The 21,315-nt window shown below is 40.0% G+C and overlaps 1 protein-coding gene across 1 annotated transcript in view; it reads left to right on the top strand.

The window, feature by feature from the left end:
* ALG14 (ALG14 UDP-N-acetylglucosaminyltransferase subunit) overlaps positions 1-21,315 on the top strand; it is a 100,523-nt gene that overhangs the window by 26,419 nt on the left and 52,789 nt on the right. The window contains exon 3 of the mRNA XM_027058539.2: positions 10,311-10,442. Within this exon, the coding sequence (XP_026914340.1) occupies positions 10,311-10,442 (132 nt within the window). The remainder of the gene's footprint in view (positions 1-10,310; positions 10,443-21,315) is intronic.

The following is a 21,315-nucleotide window of genomic DNA, read 5'->3' as shown; positions in this document are numbered from 1 at the left end:
ATCGTTCTCCTGATATATTTCAGGGATCTGCTTCTGGGGGAGCCCCACCCCTTCTGCCAGAGTGGTGGTTCCTGAATGCAGATGTGGTCACATTGCTCTCATCATCCTCCAAGGATTCCTCATTGCCTTTAGCTTCATGTACATGCTCCTCAGCATGGCTTTGAAGGCCCTGCCTCCCTAGCTCCATTTTCTGCTGTTCTCTCCTGTGCTCCTTGTATACCAAACAGTTCCCCCCAAATTTCATGCAATTTCATGTGTCACTGCTCTGAACATGTCTGGAAGACCCTTTTTCCCCCTCTGCTATCCCTGGTAAATTTCACATCCTGCCAAGAAGTGAGATCAAGTATCTCTTCCATAAAGCCTGATTTAGCTTCTCAAAGTATAGTGCATTATTTCTTACTTGGTGCTAACATTATATTTAATACTTATATCCTTTTGTATTACGCTCTTTGATTGCAATTGCTAGTTTTTCTGTGTTGCTCTGCTACTCTCTACTGAATTCCTTATGAATGCCTTCCTCACCCATGTGTTTCCAGCCCCGTTCCTGTCACCTGGTAGGTATTTAATGAATGAAATGAAAAACACAGCACTGCAATTCAGTGTTCATCTATGGTATTGATATATTTTCTTTTATAAAAAAGGGAAATAGTCTTACATTTATTTATTTATTTATTTATTTATTTATTTATTTATTTTAAATGTTTATTTATTTTTTAGAGAGAAACAGAGTGTGAGCAGGGGAGGGGCAGAGAGCAAGAGAGACACAGAATCTGAAGCAGGTTCCAGGCTCTGAGCTGTTAGCACAGAGCCCAATGCGGGGCTTGAACTCATGAACTGTGAGATCGGATGAATCATGAGCCAATGATGAATCATGAATCATGAGCCAAAGTTGGATGCTTAACTGACTGAGCCACCCAGGCGCCCCCCCCCCTTTTTTTAAATTTTTTAAACATTCATATCGTTTTAAAGCTAAAAGGAAGGGTGTTTAAGTTGCAAGTGACATAAAACTAAACTCAAAACTGGCTTGAGCACTAAGAGGAATTTGTTTACTTGCAAAGGGGAAAAATTCAGTCTTATTTCTGGGTGAGACTTGGTCCACGTGCCCAGCAATTTCACTAGCGATGGTCAATGTCTGTCTGCTCTATCTTCTGCAGCCTCACCTCCATCAGGCTCCCCACAGTGCTGGCTCCAGCAGCTATGCTCTCCCCTCAGGGTGGCAAAACCCAGTAGTACCTCCTGGCTTTCTATCTTTGCACTAGCCTGCAGGGAAAAAGGTCTCTTACAACATGTAGAAGATAGAGAGAGAGGAAACTTCTTTTTCCCAGAAACTCCAGCAAATTCCTAATGTCTCCAGTCTCATGGTCTTCAGCTGGGTTATAGCCCTGTCTTTCAGCCAGTCATTGTGGCCAGGGATGAGGGTTATTCCCATGTTGCTTAAGCCATTCCAGGCCTCCTCATGGTACTAGAGGTTTGGAACTGAAGGAGACAGGGGCTAACATCCCACCAAAACTGTGCCTGAGAGTGTGAGAGGAGTGAGTTACCCAAAAGAAAATTGGTTATTGTTGGCAAAAGAAGGGGGCAGTAAGAGGCTGAGAAGAGGACAACTAATATTCATTACAAAGGACATTAAAAATTTGAGTGGCCACAGTCCCATAATTGTTTTAAGAACAAATGACTTTTTTTATTTCCTTGCTGCCCTGACCTCCAGGAGTGGAATGCTTCTAAAGGTGAAATGAGGAGTGGCTTGAAAGCCATGGGACAAGCAGGGAGCATCAGCCTTGCTTGTCTTTGATGAGTTCGACTTGAGGGCCAGTTGTAGAATCATGGTGGCTAGTTGAGGATCCTGATCTTGCAAGGCCTCCTTGTGAAAGGCTGAGGTCTAGAGAAGTTGACTTACCCAAGGTGACAACTGGTTATCAGCAAGACCCAGTCTGGGACCCTTGGCCCCTTCGCTCCTTCATCAGCTACCATTAAGTGAGCACCTACCAAGTACTTAAAGGACATGCACATAAGGACATTTTTGTGTGTACAGTGAATTATGGTCATCTTGATTTCAGAATGATAGAACCATCCAACATAGTTTTCTTTTAGTATGTACATTATACTTTGCATTGTTAAGAATTATAACAGTTATAAAAGAAAGCTGAAACCCTTTTTGGTTGAATGAAATTTTACCGTTTTAGTTTTGTCTTGTTTCCAAGATTCTGCAATAGTGTGGCATTCATTAAATAATAAACATATTGTACATTTCAGTGTGTGGTAACAGCAGAGAATGACTTCATAGACCACTTAATCTGCTCTGTTGTGGTTTATGATGCCATCTGGATTCCTTGGTGGAATTATTTCCATCTAAATCACTATAAACTTCTATTTAGGTTGTCACAGATCTAAAGCCAGATATGTTTGTGGGTTTTAGCAGTGATGTAATTCTGGAAGATACTTTGAAAGTTACAAGTTGTCATATACTATTAGCATTTAACTCAGTGTTTCACATAATTTCAGACAAACTAGAGACTGAGGAAAAAAATCCATTTCTCTACTTTATTATTATTATTTTTTTTAGTAAACATTCTCCCTTTCTTGGCTGTCTTGCCACTCTATGTCTAGTTAGGCGTCAGTCAAGCTTGTGTAGGAAACACTGGGAGGCTCTGTGGGTATACATACAGTACTATAGCACATGGCCTCTGCCCCTTCTTAATTAGGACATTTAGATAGATGGATGAAAAGGAGGTTTCACTAACTAGTATGTGTCTTTTTCTAAGATATGGTGCAGAGAGAATAAGGGAGAGAGAGAATCTCACTTCTTTGTCTTTTATATTACTGCCAGTTGCGTGAAAGAGACCAAATCATGTTGCAAGAAATGCACACACTGCAGGATATACACATAGAACTGCACAGAAAGAAAGGACTCAGGGGGTGCCTGGGTCAGTTAAGCATCCGATTCTGGATTTTGGCTCAGGTCATGATCTAGCAGTTTGTGAGATCACGCCCCACACTGGGCTCTGAGCTTGACAGTGCTTAAAGACTGTTTGGGATTCTCTCTCTCCGTCTCTGTCTGCCCCTCCCCTGCTCACGTTCTCTCTCTGTCTCTCTCTCTCTCAAAATAAATAAACATTAAAAAAAAAAAAAAAAAGGACTCAAGTAGAATATACTTTCTATGTAACCCAGTTGGCTACCAGGCAGGAGCAATAGCAAAACAACAGGACTTGCTAAGGTTCAACAAAAACTCTGAGGATTTCTGAGTCCCTGTATTTTTACTCTGTTTTGTTTGTTTGTTTGTTTGTTTGTTTTCTTGGGGGTTTTTTGTTTGTTTTTACCAAAAAGGCTTGGAGGCCGGGAAGGACACCTTGGTAACAGTGGTAGTTGGGGCTGGTATGCCAAACCTACAGCACAGAACAGGGTATGAAGGAGAAGGTGACCGGAGGGCGCAGGGAGCTCAGTCCCCACAGAGCCAGGGAAGCAGGCAAGCTCTGTGGGTTGGAGGCTGTAGATATAGAGGGTAGGTGAGTTGAAGAACAGAGAAGGAAAAGAAAATGGGTCAGAATGGGTAGCTGGCTATATATAGAAGCAACAGAAGGCAGGGAACACGGCTCCATGGGAAGTTGGTTCAGCTCATTATGTATTCCTCAGAACTGAGGTGCAGAGATCAAAGAAGGGTCTTTAGAAGGGTGAGTCAGGAGCATATTTCAGGGCACATGGAAGACCTGTTCTACCACTTGCTGGCGGTGTCACCTTGGGAGATTTCAGATTTCTCATCCGTGAAGTGGAGAGGTTGGATTAGTTGGTCTCTTACAATCCTGAGATGTTACAAGGTAAAGAGTCAGCATCCTATCCAGCATGGACCACAGACTGGACTTCTAGAAACTATAGTGACAGTCATTTATCTGTTCAGCAGGTATTGACTGAGCACCCATGATGTATGAAACACCGTTCTGCACAGTGGGGTTACAGCAGTGAGCAAGATGAAATCCTTTCCTCTCATGGAGCTTGTGTTCTGAAGAGAGAGGCAGACACCAGTCAAACACACAAACAAACAAGTTAATTGGAAGTATGAGTAATTCTGTGAAGATGGCAAAATAAGACAATGTGGTGGAGGGTGACCGTGTATCGGGGGAGGGGCACGTGGGGAGCCTGCCTCCTCTCTGAGGAGGTAATGTTCAAGCAAGACCTGGATTGATCCAATCTAGGGAGCACGGTAGACCACTCAGAATGAACCGAAAAGGCCCTCAGGAAGGAATGTATTTGACATATTCACACAACAAGAAAGAAGGCTGATGTGGTTGGTGAGTGAACAAGGAACCATTAGAGAGATAAGGCAGCCCAGGTTACACAGGACCTCAGAGACAGTTGTCAGAAATTTGGATTTTATCCCAAGTGCATTGGTAAGCCTTTGGAGGGTTTTAAGCAGGAGAATGAAAGGAAAGATCTGCTATACATTATAATCTCTGGTGATTCTGTAGAGAATAAAGTGTAGGGGAGCCAGAGGAGAGTTAGAGATGAGTTGAGAGGTTATTGTAGTCATGGTGAGAGATGGTCATAGTTTGGACCAAGAATAGCAGGGATGTTGGGAATAAGTAGCTAGATATGGAATGTGTGTAGAGGTTTTAGAAGAAGGAGCCACAGGAGCAGGTGCCCCACCCTCCGTCCCTGCCAACGCCAATGTATATTTTCATGATCTTCATATATAACCAGGAAATTTATTTATGATAGATTTTGCTGTTCCTTTGTCGATTCCTGGCTTGGGAATGTGGAATAGCATGTTTTGGTGGCAAATATGATAGTACTTTTGAGTCATTATAGAAAAGCCTAGTGAATAGAGGAACACTAAAGTATGCATTTCATGGCCCCAGTGGAATGGATTCAGAGCCAGTTTAACATCCCACAGTGTCTTTCAAAGGAATTACTTTTCTTGGGTCCAGGATCCAGGGAACACTGACCCTGCTTGGGTTGTGTAGCCTCTCCTAAACTAAATATTGGGTCTAGAGGTGAGGGGTAGGGGTGGTAAAATGATGGATGAGGCTTCCTTTGTGTCCTGCATCCCATTAGTAGGACATAAAAGAGGGTCAGGGACATTTCCCTCAAGGCAAAGGTACAGACTAACAAAAATAGTTATGTCTGTGAGGATGCCTTCATTTGGATTTCTCCAGATGCCCCAATCCCTGAGAATGTCTGGCCAAAGGTCATAGCCAGGCCTGAACTGTCGCTCTCTGAAACTCCATCCCATTCTTTTGTCTTCAAAGGAACTTTTGTTAAAACCAAAATACAATCTTTCTATTAATAATTTTTCCTTGTTGATTTCTTCATGTATTTGATTATTTTATATGTAAAAAAAAAAAAAAAAACCTCTCAAGATTTTTCCATGGCCTGACCCTTAGTATTTCCTTTAGGCAATATGGGACATCAAATACCCTAGCACCAGTTTCTGTGTGTCAAGCATAGTTAATCTGAGAGCCCTGTTTTTACCAAAATGGCCCAGGTTCCCATCCACTTCAATACACACCCGTGTAGAAGGTATAATACCGAAACTGAAGGCATAGAATTTTCCAAGTAGTGTCAGGTGCAGAATGGGTTGCTGTTCTTGCCTAGCCTAACAGGCTCCCTTCCCTTATATGCTCAGACCTCAAAGCTCTGGGGACACTCTTCTCTCATGGATCTGTTTTCTAGGGAGAGGACCCACAAAGGTTGAGACATTTCTTGAGGCCCTTGTGAGTGGTCAGTTTCATAGAGAGCAGTCTAGGCTCTCTACCTGGGACACATTGTTAGGGAAGAGGGCATTGGTCTTTGGTTCATTCTCATTCTCCCTCCTGTTTCCCCAAGCCCTTAGAACTTGGTGCCTCCTGGCTCTGGCTGTTTATAAACTTCCAGTCCCCCGCTTTGCTCAGGTTTTTTCTCTAGCCCCAAGAATTCCATTCATTTTAATCTGTTTACTGAGTGGCCCCTACAAATAAGGCCCTAAAGGTGCACTCTGAAATCACTGTCTTTGTGCCCTTTTATATCGTCCGTCTAAATATACCTCAGCTAGGTGACAAGAAGATTGGATTAATATCTATTAACATGCAATAAATAACATTGAATCACTCATTCAATAAATACTGAGCATCAACTGTAAACCAGGTACTCTTCACAAGCGCTGAGATTGCAGTGATTAAATTTCCTGGCATCCTCAGGTAAGTTATATTCTAATGGGGCAGACAGGTAGTAAATAAATAAGTATATAGTATGCCAGTAGAGTGGCATGGGTGACTCATTTGGTTAAGCACCCGACTCTTGATTTTGGCTCAGGTCATGATCTCATGGTTCATGAGATGGAGCCCTCTGTCAGGCTCCCTGCTGATAGTGGAGCCTGCTTAAGATTCTCTTTCCTCCTCCCTGCCTCTCTCTCTCTCTCTCTCTCTCTCTCTCTCTCTCTCTCTCTCAAAATAAAGCCCAAAATACAAAAACAAAAACGTAGAGCAAGCCTGTCCATGGGGGAAGGAAGAGTACGGGTACACGTGGGGTGGGGGTATCTTAGAAAGGTTAGTCGGGAAGGTGTGTCTAAGGAGAACTGGCCTGCTGTAGTGGGGGAATGGGTGGTGAGAGACTTGGATTTAGAGAGAAATCTTTTGGGTAGGATTTCCAATTATCTGAACTTCTTATCAAAAAAATGATAATGTAGGCAAGATTTGGATGGGATCTGGAGCTGGAGGGCCTCTCCAGTATAGAGCTGTGGACTCTGTGGACTGTCCTGTCCCTGCCAGTCAGGGTCATGGTTCTGATCCCTTGTCTAGCTCCTCATCACTGCCCTTCCCCGAGTTCATCATCACCTGACTCTTTTCCTGTTTATCTCACTGACAGAACTTTCAGCTTGGCTTTCTTCCCAGCTACCACTTACACTCTTATCCTTAATGGTAATGCAGATTCTCCCATCATTTTGCCTCCTGCTGTTCTGAATAAATTTCTTTCCCTGTGACTTGGAAGAACCTACTCATTGTCCTGCCCTATGGGTCACTACATAGTTTATCATTTCAACTGGGACATTTCTGAGAGCAGAAGAGGCACTGTTAATAATTATACCGGGACTCTCCTCTGCAAACTGGGTGATTGGCCACTGTAGGTGTGTGATCATTGGCCCAGTTAGCTCCAGCCACAAGTGGAACTGGGACTCCGCTCCTCAGCCTGGCATCTGATCTGGAGGCTGAGGTCAGGCTTCTTGCATGCACTTCCAGAAGCAGAGGCCATCATGCTGGTCACTAGCCTTGTTTTTCACCCTCAGGCCTGTTTTCTAGTTTCCGTCTTGGAAGTCCCTCAGTCTCTACCCCAGAACATCCCACTACTAGTTTCTGTTCCTCCTCTGAGAATGGACAAGACTTCCTAAACCCATCTTCTCTGCTTCTTCAAGCTGCTTCCTGGGATGAGATGTAGTCTCTTTTTCCATGTCCTAGTCTGAGACTGCCGTCTTCAGACCCAGACAGACGCCCTTGAAAAACCCCTCCCTACCAGGCCTGTGTGTTTGCCCCTCTGGAGCGCAGATGGAATCTGAGGAGTTGGGCTGCTAGAGCCTTAGTCAAACTGCTTCCAGCCCCTCAAGACACTAAAAATATCCAGAAATATTGCACATTGCTTCTTTACAAAGTTATATGCTTGCAGCTTTAAGAGATTCAAGGGGCATTATAAACACCCATGCATTTTTGAAGAAATTTTTATAGATACGGAGATCAGGCCTCAAAACTGGGAAGTAACATCCAAAAAACCTTTAGAATGAGACCCTACTGGGTTATTTTTGCCGTAATAATAGCAATGACATCTTATTGGATTCAATTGTGTTTTGCAGTACAAGTTCCACAATCCCATATCTAAATTACCAAAAAGTTCTGAAAACTGGGGGATGGAGGGGATCTGAATTTTGTCACACCTTTGGCAGCAAAACCTGATTTGAATTGGCCTAAGGCTTATAGTCTTTATTTATCCTTGTTAGTGTGAATATTCATGTTTTGCTGCAGAGATATTAATATGTTTGGTTACTTCCCCCAAACTTCCAAGGATGCCCCATATTACCTGTTAAAAATACTTCTGACCCAAAAGTTTTCTGATGAGGGATTTTGGCTCATAGTACAGTTTTGCCAGTTATGTGTTTTCCAATTAATAATCATAAATTAGGCAAGCACAGATCTCAAAACACCTCACAGGTTTGTCCCCACTTGGTTATTTACTGCTCCCTGTTTGCTCTGTAGTTTGGGAACTATTCGGTATTATTTTCTAGTTCAACATTTAGTACTTTAATCCTTTGGAAGGAAAAACAATGTTGGTTTAATAAATGAAGAATAAATAGAAATAGTGAATAATATATTGAATCCAGATCTCTCCTTCTCCACTGGTGTAACATGAAAGGAGGAGGAAATAGTCTTTACAGTCACATGTGAAACAAAGTAGTCACATGTGTAGTACATTTGCATTTTGTGCAGTATATATAAGAACTATACTCATGCCTTCCTGGAGTATGAGGAAGGCTCATACTGGAGGCTCATACTGGAGGCTCAACAAAAGCCTCCAGACACAATTTCATATCTTTTTCTAAACATACAATCTCAGGACCAATAATTGTATGTCTTCCACTAGTTTAGGAAAAGCCTTTTCTATTTTCTCAAGGAGTATATTGTACTAAGCCAATAGGGGGATGGGGAGAAGAGTGTATTAAATACTTAGTCCTTTACTGTCTGACTTAACCTGTGTGGTAGCCAAGCTCCAAGAAACCCCCAGGGTTTCAAGCCCCCTGTGTAGTCTCTTTCATATTAAATAGGGTTGACCTGTGTAACTAGTAGGACTTTGTGCAAATGACAAAGTGTGACTTCTGAGGTTAGGTCATAAAAGACATTGTGGTGTCTGCCTTTCCCTCTCTCAAATCACTTGCTTTTGGGAAGCTAGTTGCTGTGTAATGAGAATACCCAAGTAGCCCTATGGAAAAGTCCATGTAGCAAAGAAGTAAGATCTTCTGCTAAAAACCAGCACTAAATTGCCAGCCATGTGAGTGAGCCACCTTAGAAGTGGATCCTCCAGCCCCAGTCAAGCCGTCAGATGACTGCAGCCCCAGCCAACAACTTGACTTCAATTTCATGAGAGATTCCAAACCATAATAACCCTGCTAAACCGCTTCTGGATTCCTGACCCCCCAGAAAGTTAGAAACAAAAATATTTGTTGTTTCAAGCTACTGGGTTTGGAGGTAATCTGTTACATAGCAAAAGATAACAAGTATACCAAGAACTTTGATTCAAGGAGAAATGTTCATTTCTTTTATTATGAAAGTAACAGTACATGCTTGTTGCAAATTTTAAGTGTGGACATACATGACCTGGAAAATAAAAATATCCCCTCTTTGCAGTTTATGGTGAATAGTTCCAGATTTTCTCTGAGCAGATACTAATATGTGTACATCTGTGTATACCAACACACATGTGTTGTGATTTGTTAATACACCCTGGACCGTATTAAACATACTGTCCTGCCACTTGCATATTCTTTTTAACAATTTAGCTTGGCACATTTTCCATGTAAGCTCATATAAATCTGTCATTTGTTAATTTATCTTCATATATTTTGTTGTGTGAACATCTCCATTTCCTATTGGAGGATATTTGGGCTGTCTCTGATTTCCACAAATACAATGCATGATACAGTGAATAAGCATGTAGGTGAATCTGTGGGATATATTTCTGGAAACAGAAATGTGGATCAAAAGTAGACACACTTAAAATTCTGATAGATATTTTTGGATTGCCCTCACAAAAAGCTGTAAGCAAAAGTTGTACCAGGGAATGTAAGTGTCTATTTCCCAGCACCCTCAAAAAACACTGGGTAACCATGGTCTTTGACAATTGGGTAAGTAAAAAATGATTTATTGCTTTCTTTTATGTTTAATTATTAACCATCTTTTTGTGTTTATTGGCTGTTTGAGTTTCTTCTGTTTGGGGTTCTCTGTCCATCTCCTCTGGCCATCTTGGTATTAGATTATTTGCCTTACATGTTGGTTTGTAAGAACAATTTGTGTATCAGCATGTTAACCTCTTTGCCTAAAACATATTTTGTAGAAAATTTATCCCAACTTATTGTCAACACCAACTTTAACATTTTTAATCATATTTAGGAACTTTTCTGTCATAACCTGATGATGTGTGTCATATAAAGCATGGAAAGGGCTTTGTAACTTAATTTACAAGTAGTTAGAATGAAAATTTTAAATAAAGCATGACCTGTGTCTACAAGCATTAACTGTTGCTGTGTTTACCTTGGTTATCAATGGCCCGGTTGACTTGGATTGTTACTATTTTCCTTCTAGTTTCCCGAATACTTTATTCACCGCATTCCCAGAAGCCGTGAGGTTCAGCAGTCCTGGCTGTCCACAGTGCTCACCACTTTGTACTCTATGTGGCTCTCCTTTCCCCTGACTCACCGAGTGAAGCCAGATTTGGTATGTATGACCATCACTAAGGAGAGGGACAGTCAGTCTCCTGTGGGTCTTTCATTAGTAATGGAACATAGTGTTTTCTTACACAGCTACCCTTTATCAGTATGCCAGATTCTATACTGGACCTTTTTATGATCATATGCTAAAATTTATCATGCAATGCACTTTGCTGAAAGAGGTGAGAAATTTGTCTTCCCTTTCTAGCTGTAACTTAAACTCTAAATTTGCCCTCTTCTCCCCCCTCCTCTTGTGATAAGCCCTAACAGAGCAGTGTCTTTAACCAATTTGTCTTCCTACTCACCTATGGTTCCTGAGCCAACATCATGTGCTTATCAGCCAGAGGAGAGCCAATTTTTTATTCCTTTTCAGTACTCTTCTTGTTTTTTGTCAAGACTGTGTTACCAGATATGGAATGCAGTGGGCAGAATGTTACACACACCCAAGTTTTATAGGAGAATAATACAGAAAATAAAAATCTAAAAACATAATTACTGCACTGTGTTCAAGCTTACTTTCCTTATCATCTGAAGTTCTCTGTGGTCTTTAGGATGAGGTTCTGTTATTAAATTCTAAATGCATTTTAGTAGACCATGGAGAGTGGTGGATATGTTATCATAGGAGTGTACACAGTTCTTAAATAACACTTTCTTTCCTATTTTAAGACAGAATCCATTCATCAGCATATCCTGAAAGGAAGCTCTTCACTTGCCCTCCACATACACAAGTTCTGGTCTAGTGGGTATTATTCTCATGAGTAGTTGGAACAGAAATGTATAGCTTGACTTTGAACGATCTCTGAGTTTGGTCATTGCCTTTCATCAGCTGAACTGCAGTTCAAGTCCCTTCTTTGGATGAGAATTTTAAAATCTGAATTTTCTGCATGAGTATTTAGATTGTTTTTAAAAGATACAGTTTACAAACAGTGAGATGCTCAGATCTTGTGTATAGTCTGACTGTGTCCTTCTCAAGATAGAGGACATCTCTGTCACCCCAGAAAGTTTTCTCCTGCTTCTTCCCAGTCATTCCCTGGCCCTGAGCAACCACTTTCTAATTTTTGTCACCATAGATTACTTTTGCTTATATTTATTTTTAAATTTTAGACAAAGTGAGTTTATTTCACAGTCTCCAGCCACATTTTCAGTGTGTAGAATTTAGATATTTCCCTAAAAAAAATCATTACTGCCCAGAAAAGTTTAATTATTTCTAAAATTCAAAAGGCAGAATGGAAGGGAGAAAAGGTCTTGATATTTTAAGCAGGAAATCTGGTGTTTATATTTACTAGATCACTAGAGGCGTGGCCACCATCACTGGCAGCAGCTAGCTTGAGTGTGGTTTAGGACTCCAAAGGGTTAAGGCTCAGAAGGAAGTAGTGACATGATGGATGATGGCTGTCATAGACACAGAGGAGCTCTGGTGACTGCCTGGCCCGGCATTTGATACCCTTGTAGTGGGAAGAGTAACCTGTGGGGCATTAGGACACTTGGTCCCAGGCCACTTTGGCTTTCATTTCATTTTCGTCAGTTCCCTTCTGGGCCTCATTCTTTACCGTAAAATGAAAGAATATATTAGATATCCTCTCAGTTTCCTTCTGACTTAGTCTAAAATTTTATGAATGCTATAAATTTGCTTGTAAAAGAATGGAAGGAAAAAACTATTATGACGTTTCTAAAGGAATAAGAGTGAAAAGGGGTTGGGGGATGTGAAGTACTTATTTCCATTCTTAGCTGAGTTAGTGAAAATCATTTCAAACCTGAGCGTTACCCGATCAGCTGTTCCCATACAGTTGGCTTCACAAAATGAATTTGCACTTAATGTATTTCCCTTCACTTTACAGAGAAAAGTTAAGGGTCAAGAGGCCTTTTTTACAACATGCAGATCTCTCTGCATTCATCCTTGACTTTCTTATGACTTTTGTCACAAAGCACTATTCCTTTTTTACTTCTTTAAAAAAAAAAGTGAAAGAAAAACCCACTCTTAGAAGAGATAGCAGCATCGTACCTTAAATCACTGGAGTTGCCTGAATGGCCAGGTGCCTGTCTGCTCTACTTTAACTGTATGCACCTGAGTGTACTGCTCCATTCAACTGTCTCTGTACCTCACTTTGCCATCTATAAAATATAAACACAGACACTTCCCTGTTGTTCCAGAATGAGTGTTGAATAATAGAACATTTTAATGTTTTTTAAATGGAAATTTCGTCTGGAACATAACAGGTAATGTTTATTGAGCACTTATATATGCCAGATGTGGCACTAAGCGATTGCCATACAAGATAGGTGGTACTGTTATTCTCGTTTAATGGCTGAGGAAACTGAGGCACTAAGCCGCAGGAGGTTATTTGGCACCTTTATATTAAAAATCTGGGTCAAGAAGCATCAATAATAGCAAAAATGAGATTTCATCAAATGAACTGAGATCTCTGGTCCTTTCAGTCACTTACTCTTTTCTGTTTATCTTTGTTATCTTGGAAGCAGCAAATAGAGTTAGCCAAATTTGGAATGCTGTATTATATGTTTGATTTGTAGATGAGTCTATCCCGAAAGTGGTAATTTTTAAAAGTATGCAGCAAGTGCCTGCTGTGTGCTACTTTTCCAGTTGGTTATCTAATAGACATCTGAAACTTTCTTAGTCCAGAATAGTAGATATTTCCTCTTCTTTCCCCGTTTTAGTAAATTTGCTCGAGTCAGCTCCCCAGGAGACATCTTTGATTCTTCTTTCCCACACCCTACTTCCCGTGTTCAGTAGCAAGTCCTGCCAGCCATGTCTTTGAAATTTATCACCCATCTGTCTATTTCAGTCCATCTTGACTGCCTCCGTGCCGTCCGCCCCCCCACCCCACTGCATAGTCTCCTAACTTGTCCGCCTGTGGAAGGAAGTTCATGATCCCCCACAATTTTTCTTTACCATTTAACAACCAATGTAATTTTTTTAATGTAAACTAGATTCTGTTACTTCATGCTTAAAATCCTCCAGTGGTGCTCTTAGAATAGAGTTTAAACTTAGGATAGCCTGCATGCTCCAGCCCTGACCTGCTTCTTTGACCTTTTCTCCTCTCTTCCCTTAGTTTACTATGTGCCAGCCACACCTGCCTTTTTTTTTTTTTTTTTTTTTTAAACAAACCCAACTGATTCCTATCTCAGAGCCTTTGTACTTGCTGTTCCCTGTACTTGGGACTCTTTACTCCTGACCTAAACATGACCGGCTGCATTTTGTTCTGAGCTCAAGTATCATCTCCTTACAAAGGCCTGACTACTAGTACTTCTCCTTATTCCTCTGTCGCATTGTTATGCTTTATTGTCTTCATAGTATTAGTCCCAATAAAAATTACCCTTTTTATTATCCTTTATTGTCATTCCATAAGAAACTGTGACTGCCTTGTCCACTGTTGGAAAACGATACCTGGCCCATGGTAGCCTCTCAGTACATATCTTTGATAAATGTTCCACTCACTGTGCTAGTTACTGAGGGTGCAAACATGAGTGAGACATGGGCCCTGGCCTCAAAAAGGTTACACTCTAATGGAGGAGACAAATGGGAAAATAATTATAATTCAATATACCAAGTTCCTTAATGGTAGCAAGTAAAAATTGCCATGGGAATATGTCAGTGGTTGGTTCATTCACAAATATTTGTTGACCTACTCTGTGCCAGGATTTATACTGTGTGCAAGAGATTATAAAAGTTAGCACAGTAGAGCAGTCTTGCCTATAGCTAGATGGTTGTAGTGTGATAATCCTCTCTGGGAAGTGGGGTAAGGCTTCCGAGTAGAGATGACATTTAAGCAAAGGTGGGTAAGAGAGAATACAAAACTGTCATTTTAAGAAGAGTCAAGATTAGGGGCACTTGGGTGGCTTAGTCAGTTAAGCAGTCCAACTTTGGCTCAGGTCATGATTTCACGGTTTGTGAGTTCGAGCCCTGCATCAGGCTCGCTGCTGTCAGCACAGAGCCCACTTTGGATCCTCTGTCCCCTTCCTCTCTGTATCTCCCCTGCTGTCTCTCTCTCTGTCTCAAAAATAAATTAAAAAAAAAAAAGTGAAGATTAATAAGTCAGCTAGGTAAGAGAATCCCATAATGTACATAAAGTCGAAATCTTTAGACTAAACCTTTATTAATTGAAATTTTATATATAATATTTTATTGTTATTAGAAATTATTAGGACCTGGAACTTAACTCAGTACAAGTAATAAGTAGTCATTTTTAAAAGGCTAAATATCATAGGTACTTTTAAGATGGTATATTGGGCTTTTTTCTTTAAAATCCCCACAAACAGGGACGCCTGGGTGGCTTAGTCAGCTAAGCATCCAACTCTTGGTTTTGGCTCAGGTCATGATCTCATGGTTTGTGAGTTTGAGCCCCATGTTGGGCTCCATGCTGACAGTGCAAAGCCTGCTTGGGATTCTCTTCCCCCTCTCTCTGCTTCTCTCCTCTTTGTGCTCAATTGCTCACTCTCTCTCTCAAAATAAATAAACTTAAAAAAATTTAAAATCCCCACAGAATTTTTTCATTGAAACCTAATAGTTAAAGGAAATAACCACTTAACCATTTTATTGATTATCATTTTGATTCATCAGAATGGATCCACCTAAAAGTCATATTTTTTAAATCTTTTAGAAAAATAACATTGAGCTATTCTGATTTGTCTGGTACTCTTCTAAGTACTTTACATACATTAACTCACTTAATTTTCCTAACAGTCTTCTCACATAATACTCATTATATTCATTCCATAGATGAGGAGCCCAAAGTCCAGAGAGGTGTAAGTAACCAAGATCGCAAAACTAGTCAGTGTAACTTAACTCTAGTTCTCTTTATAAATGTATCGGATTCTGCCAGAATTAGCTAACTTGCTCAATTCAAAACTAGTATTTTATTTTTAACATCTGTATTGCAGTAGGCACTGAAAGGGGTTACTAGAATAGAGCCTATGTCCTTGAGAAGCTTTTATTTAGTTAGCTTCAAGAAAAATAGAGTAAAGAAATGATAGGTAGACATGCAATAGAGAGTAATTCTGTTGGAAAAAAATGAAATCAGAAATTGTTCTTCCATTTCTGCAGCAACAGCTTGTTCTGCTACTCAAGATTCTTTTTAAAAAGCATTTGAACACATCATTTTTTTAGCTTTTTAAAAAATTTGAAACAATTATCACAAGAAGTTGCAGAAATAATACATAGATGTTTCTATATTCTTCACCCAGCTTTCCTTAAAGGTGACATCATATATAACTGTAGTACAGTGTCAAAGCCAGAAGATTTATATTAGTATGATACTGTACTGTTAACCAGACTACAGACCTTACTCAGTTTTCACTGTTTTTCTATATGTATTCGTGTGCAGTTGTACGTGTGCATATGTATAGTTCTATGCTATTTTATTCATGTATTTGTGTAACCACCACGAAAATCAAGATACGAAACTGTTCCATCACTGCAAAGGAGCTTCCCTGTGCTCCCCCCATCCCTGTCTCCTGGCAGCCACTAATTAGTTTTACCTCTATACAGTTTGTCATTTCAAAATGTTCTGGAGAAGGTTAAGATGTCAGAAGTGTAGGGCAACCCTAAGCTTGCCTCCTGCCTCAAGCACAGCTAGAGAAATATCAAATCATTCTGAACACTCAAGAAATCGATCAGATGTCTTGGAGAACAAAGCTGCACATCTACAAGCAGAAAAAATGACCCGTGGAAGGGAGGAAATGCTGAGAGTTGATTTGGGGAGAAAAGAGCCACGATTGCAGCAGTGGGGAAGGAGCCCTGATCACAGAGAGAAGAGCGAGAGAGAACAGGAGAGAAAGAGTGGGAAAAAAAGGGTGAAAACATTCACAGGGGACTGCACAAAAAATTTTTTCCCCAAAACCATTGACTGGAAAAAGGAGAGGATTTCTTTTTTTTCTTTTTTTTTTTTTATAATATATGAAATTTATTGTCAAATTGGTTTCCATACAATACCCAGTGCTCATCCCAAAAGATGCCCTCTTCAATACCCATCACCTATCCTCCTCTCCCTCCCACCCCCCATCAACCCTCAGTTTGTTCTCAGTTTTTAAGAGTCTCTTATGCTTTGTCTCAAGGAGAGGATTTCAATACCGCTAGTTTTTTATAAACAGCAGAGTGCAGTGTCTGAAGTTTTGGAGGTCAAGAGCATTACCAGGATTGTGCATGGCTGTGCTTAGTGGGGGACGAGGGAGGAGCCCCAGGAGTGGGCAGTGCAGTCTGAGGATTCCCTGTGGTTCACGGGGAGAAGTGGTTCCCCTGCTTGAAGAGCATTTGGTAGAGGTGATACAGCAGTTCCATAGGCAAGGGATCCTGCGGGCACCATTGAGCTACCCCATTCACCAGCATAGGAACAAAGATGCTAGCTGAGGACAGCAACCCTGGTGCTGGCTATGTATTACAATTTACCATAAACTCTGAACCTCTGTGCAGTCATGTAACTATTTTCTGGGACAAGCCAGCATCCAACACAGTGCAGTGAGACCCTCCCCCAGAGGATCAGCATGGGTCTCTGCCACAAGGGTCTCTGATGTGTGGGGTTTGAAACCTAGCTGTGCCTAAGATAAAACACAGGTGTTCTGTGCTGTCTGGCAGGCAGACAGCTCAAAGACAGGGACCCCCTGGAGAGGCAGTTGTTTGTCTGTGAGGGCTTCCTGAGGAATGGTGGGCATGAGCTCCCTGTTCCAGAGAGGAGAGAGCAGGGTGGAACCATTTTTACCCCTTGACCACCAGCAGTGACCGACCTCATTGAGAGAAAAAGAGTGCCACCAAATGAAGACCTGAGCAACTTACACCTAGCCCTGCCCTCACTGTACCCTACAGGTGTATTTCCACTAGAGTAAGTCCACCTGAGAATCAGAGCAGTAGACCCCTCTCCCAGACCAGCATAACCCCCTTGCACGCACCAAGTCTACCGATCATAGAGTGCTGCAAAGCTTCAGCTCTGGGGGAAAAAGGATCTAGCTTCCTTTGGGTTTGTTTGTTTTGGTTTTGTTTTTTTGGGTTTTTTTTTTTAATACAGAAAGAGCAATTTCTTTACTTTTTGAATTATTTTTAAGTTTTTATATATATTTTTTTCTATCAAGCTTCTCTTAACAATCAACCCAAAACACATCTACAACCTTCCTACCTTCCTTCCTTCCTTCCTTCCTTCCTTCCTTCCTTCCTTCCTTCCTTCATTTTTCACCTCCAAAATGACAAGATGGAAGAATCCAACCCAAAAAAACAGGAAGAAATGTTGGCCAGGGATTTAATCAATACAGATATAATAAGACATCTGAACTAGAATTTAAAACAACAGTTATAAGGATACTAGCTGGGCTTGACAAAAGTATAAAAGACATTAGAGAATCCTTACGGCAGAGATAAAAGAACTAAAATCTAATCAGGCTGAAATTAAAAATGCTATAACCAAGATACAAATCCAAATGTATGCCATAAAAACAAGGATAGATGAAGCAGAGGAACAAATCACTGATAAAGAAGATAAAATTATGGAAAATAATGAAGCTGAAAGGAAGAGAGAAGTAAAAGTAATGAATCACAAAAGTAGACTTATGGAACTCAATGACTTATTAAAATGTAATAACATTTATATCATAGGAGACTTAGAAGATGAAGAGAGAGAAAGGAGCAGAAGGTGTATTTGAGCAAATTATAGCTAAAAGTTACCTAATTTAGGGGAGAACACAGACATCAAAATCCAAGGTGAACAGAGAGCTCTCATTAAATTCAACAAAAGCCAGCCATTACCAAGGCATATCATACTCAAATTCACAAAATAAACAGACAAGGAAAGAATCCTGAAAGCAGCAAGGGAAAGAAGTCCTTAACCTACAAGGGAAGACAAAGCAGGTTCACAGCAGATTTGTCCACAGAAACTTGGCAGGCCAGAAGGGAATGACAGGATATATTCAACATGCTGAATGGGAAGAATATGCAGCCAACAATACTTTATCCATCAAGGCTGTCAACCAGAATAGAAGGAGAGATAAAGTGTTTCCCAGACAAACAAAAACTAAAGGAGTTTGTGACCACTAACCTAGCCCCACAAGAAATTTTAAGGGGGACTCTTTTGAGTGGAGGGGGGAAAAAAAAAAAGACCAAAGCAACAAAGAATACAAAGGACCAGAGAACATCACCAGAAACACCAACTCTACAGGTAACACAATGGCACTAAATTCATATCTTTCAATAATCACTCTGAATGTAAATGGACTAATTGCTCCAATCAAAGACATATATAGGGTATTAGAATGGATAATAAAAACAAGATCCATCTATATGCTGCCTACAAGAGACTCTTTTTAAACCTAAAGACACCTGCAGATTGAAAGTGAAGGGATGGAGAACCATCTATCATACTGATGGACATCAAAAGAAAGCCAGAGCAGCCATACTTATATCAGACAAACTAGATTTTAAAACAAAGACTGTAACGAGAGATGAAGAAGGGCATTATATCAAAATTAAGGGGTCTGTCCACCAAGAAGATCTAAGAGTTGTAAATATTTATACCCCCAACTTGGAAGTACCCATATATATAAATCAATAACAAATACAAACTATCTCATTGATAATAATACAGTAATAGTAGGGAACTTTAATCCCCTGCTTGAGCAATGGGCAGATCATCTAAGAGAAAATCAATAAGGAAACAGTAGCTATAACACAGTCTGGATGAACTTAACATATATTCAGAACATTTCATCCGAAAGCAGCAGAATATACATTCTTTTCAAGTGCACATGGAACATTTTCCAGAATAGATCACATACTGGGTCACAAATCAGCCCTCAACAGGTACAAAAAGACTGAGATCATACCATGTATATTTTCATACCATAATGCTATGAAACTTGAAATCAAGCACAAGAAAATATTTGGAAAGATCCAAAATACATGGAGGTAACAGAACATCCTACTAAAAAATGAATGGGTTAACCAGGAAATTAAAGAGGAAATTAAAGAGGAAATTAAAAAGTACATGCAAGCAAATGAAAATGAAACACAGCAGTCCCAAACCTTTGGGATGCAGCAAAGGCAGTCCTAAGAGGGAAGTATATTGCAATACAGGCCTACCTCAAGAAGCAAGAAAACTCTCAAATACACAACCTAACCTTACACGTAAAGGAGCTAGAAAAGGAACAGCAAATAAAGCCAAAAGCCAGTATAAGAATGGACATAATAGAGATTGGAGCAGATATAAATGATATAGAAACAAACAAACCAACAAAACAGTAGAACAGATCAACAAAGTAAGAGCTGGTACTTTGAAAGAACTAATAAAAGTGATAAATTCCTATCTAGACTAATCAAAAAGAAAAGAGAAAGGACCCAAATAAAATCATGAACAAAAGAGGAGAGATCACAATGAACACCACAGAAAGGCAAACAATTATAAGAAAATATTATGAAAAATTATATGCCAACACACTGAACAATCTGGAAGAAATTAACAAATTCCTAGGAACATACAAAGTACCAAAACTGAAACAGGAAGAAATAGAAAATTTGAACAGAACCATGACCAACAAAGAAATTGAATCAGTAATAGAAAATCTCCCAACAAACAAAAGTTCAGGGTCAGAAGGCTTCCCAGGGGAATTTACCAGACATTTAAAGAAGAATTAATACCTATTTTTCTCAAACCATTCCAAAAAATAGAAATGGAAGGAAAACTTCCAAACTCATTCTATGAGGCCAACATTACCTTGATTCCAAAAGCAGACAAAGACCTCACTAAAAAGGAGAATTAAAGGTCAGTATTCTTGATGAACAGGGATGCACAACTTCTCAACAAGATACCAGCAAATCGAATTCAAGAGTACATTAAAAGAATTGTTCACCATGATCAACAGGATTTATTGCTGGACTGCAGGGCTGGTTCAGTATTCAGAAACCAATCAATATGATATACCACATTAATAAAAGAAAGAATAAGAACCATATGATCCTGCCAATAGATACAGAAAAAGCATTTGACAAAGTACAGCATCTATTCTTGATTAAAAAAAAACAACCCTCAACAAAGTAGGGGTAGATGGAACATACTTCAATATCATAAAGGGCATATACAAAGAACCCACAACTACTATCATCCTTATTGGAAAAAAACTGAGAGCATTTCCCCTACAGTCAGCAACAAGACAAGGATGTCCACTCTCACTATTACTATTTAACATAGTACTGAAAGTCTTAGCCTCCACAATCAGACAACAAAAAGAAGTAAAAAGCATCCAGATCAGCAAGGAAGAAGTCAAAGTTGGACTATTTGCAGACGACATGATACACTATGTAGAAAACCCAAAACACTCTACAAAAAACTGCTAGCACTAACTCATGAATTCAGCAACCTACAAGATATAAAATCAATGTACAGAAGTCTGTTGTATTTCTATACACCAGCATTGAAGCAGCAGAAAAATCAAAGAATCAGTCCCATGTATAATTGCACTGAAAACCATGATACCTAGGAATAAACCTAACCAAAGAGGTAAAAGATCTGTACTCTGAAACTTTATAACACTTATGAAAGAAATTGAAGAGAACACAAAGAAATGGAAAAGCATCCCATGCTCATGGATTAAAAAAACAAGCATTGTTAAAATGTCTATACTACCCAAAGCAATCTATACATTTAATGCAATCCCATCCAAAATAACACGAGCATCTTTCACAGAGCTAGAAGAAACAACCCTAAAATTTGTGTGTAACCTCAAAAGATCCCAAATAGCCAAAGCAATCCTGAAAAAGAAAAACAAAGCTGGAGGCATCACAATGCTGGATTTCAGTCTATATTACAAAACTGTAGTCATCAAGACAGTTTTATGTACTGGCATAAAAAACAGTCTCTTCAACAAACAGTGGGAAAACTGGGTAGCAATAC

The sequence above is a fragment of the Acinonyx jubatus genome, chromosome C1, assembly GCF_027475565.1.
Source record: "Acinonyx jubatus isolate Ajub_Pintada_27869175 chromosome C1, VMU_Ajub_asm_v1.0, whole genome shotgun sequence".
NCBI classification, from domain to species: Eukaryota; Metazoa; Chordata; class Mammalia; order Carnivora; family Felidae; genus Acinonyx; species Acinonyx jubatus.
The sequence above is the reverse complement of the archived record's forward strand: the minus strand, read 5'-3'. Positions and strand labels throughout refer to the sequence as shown.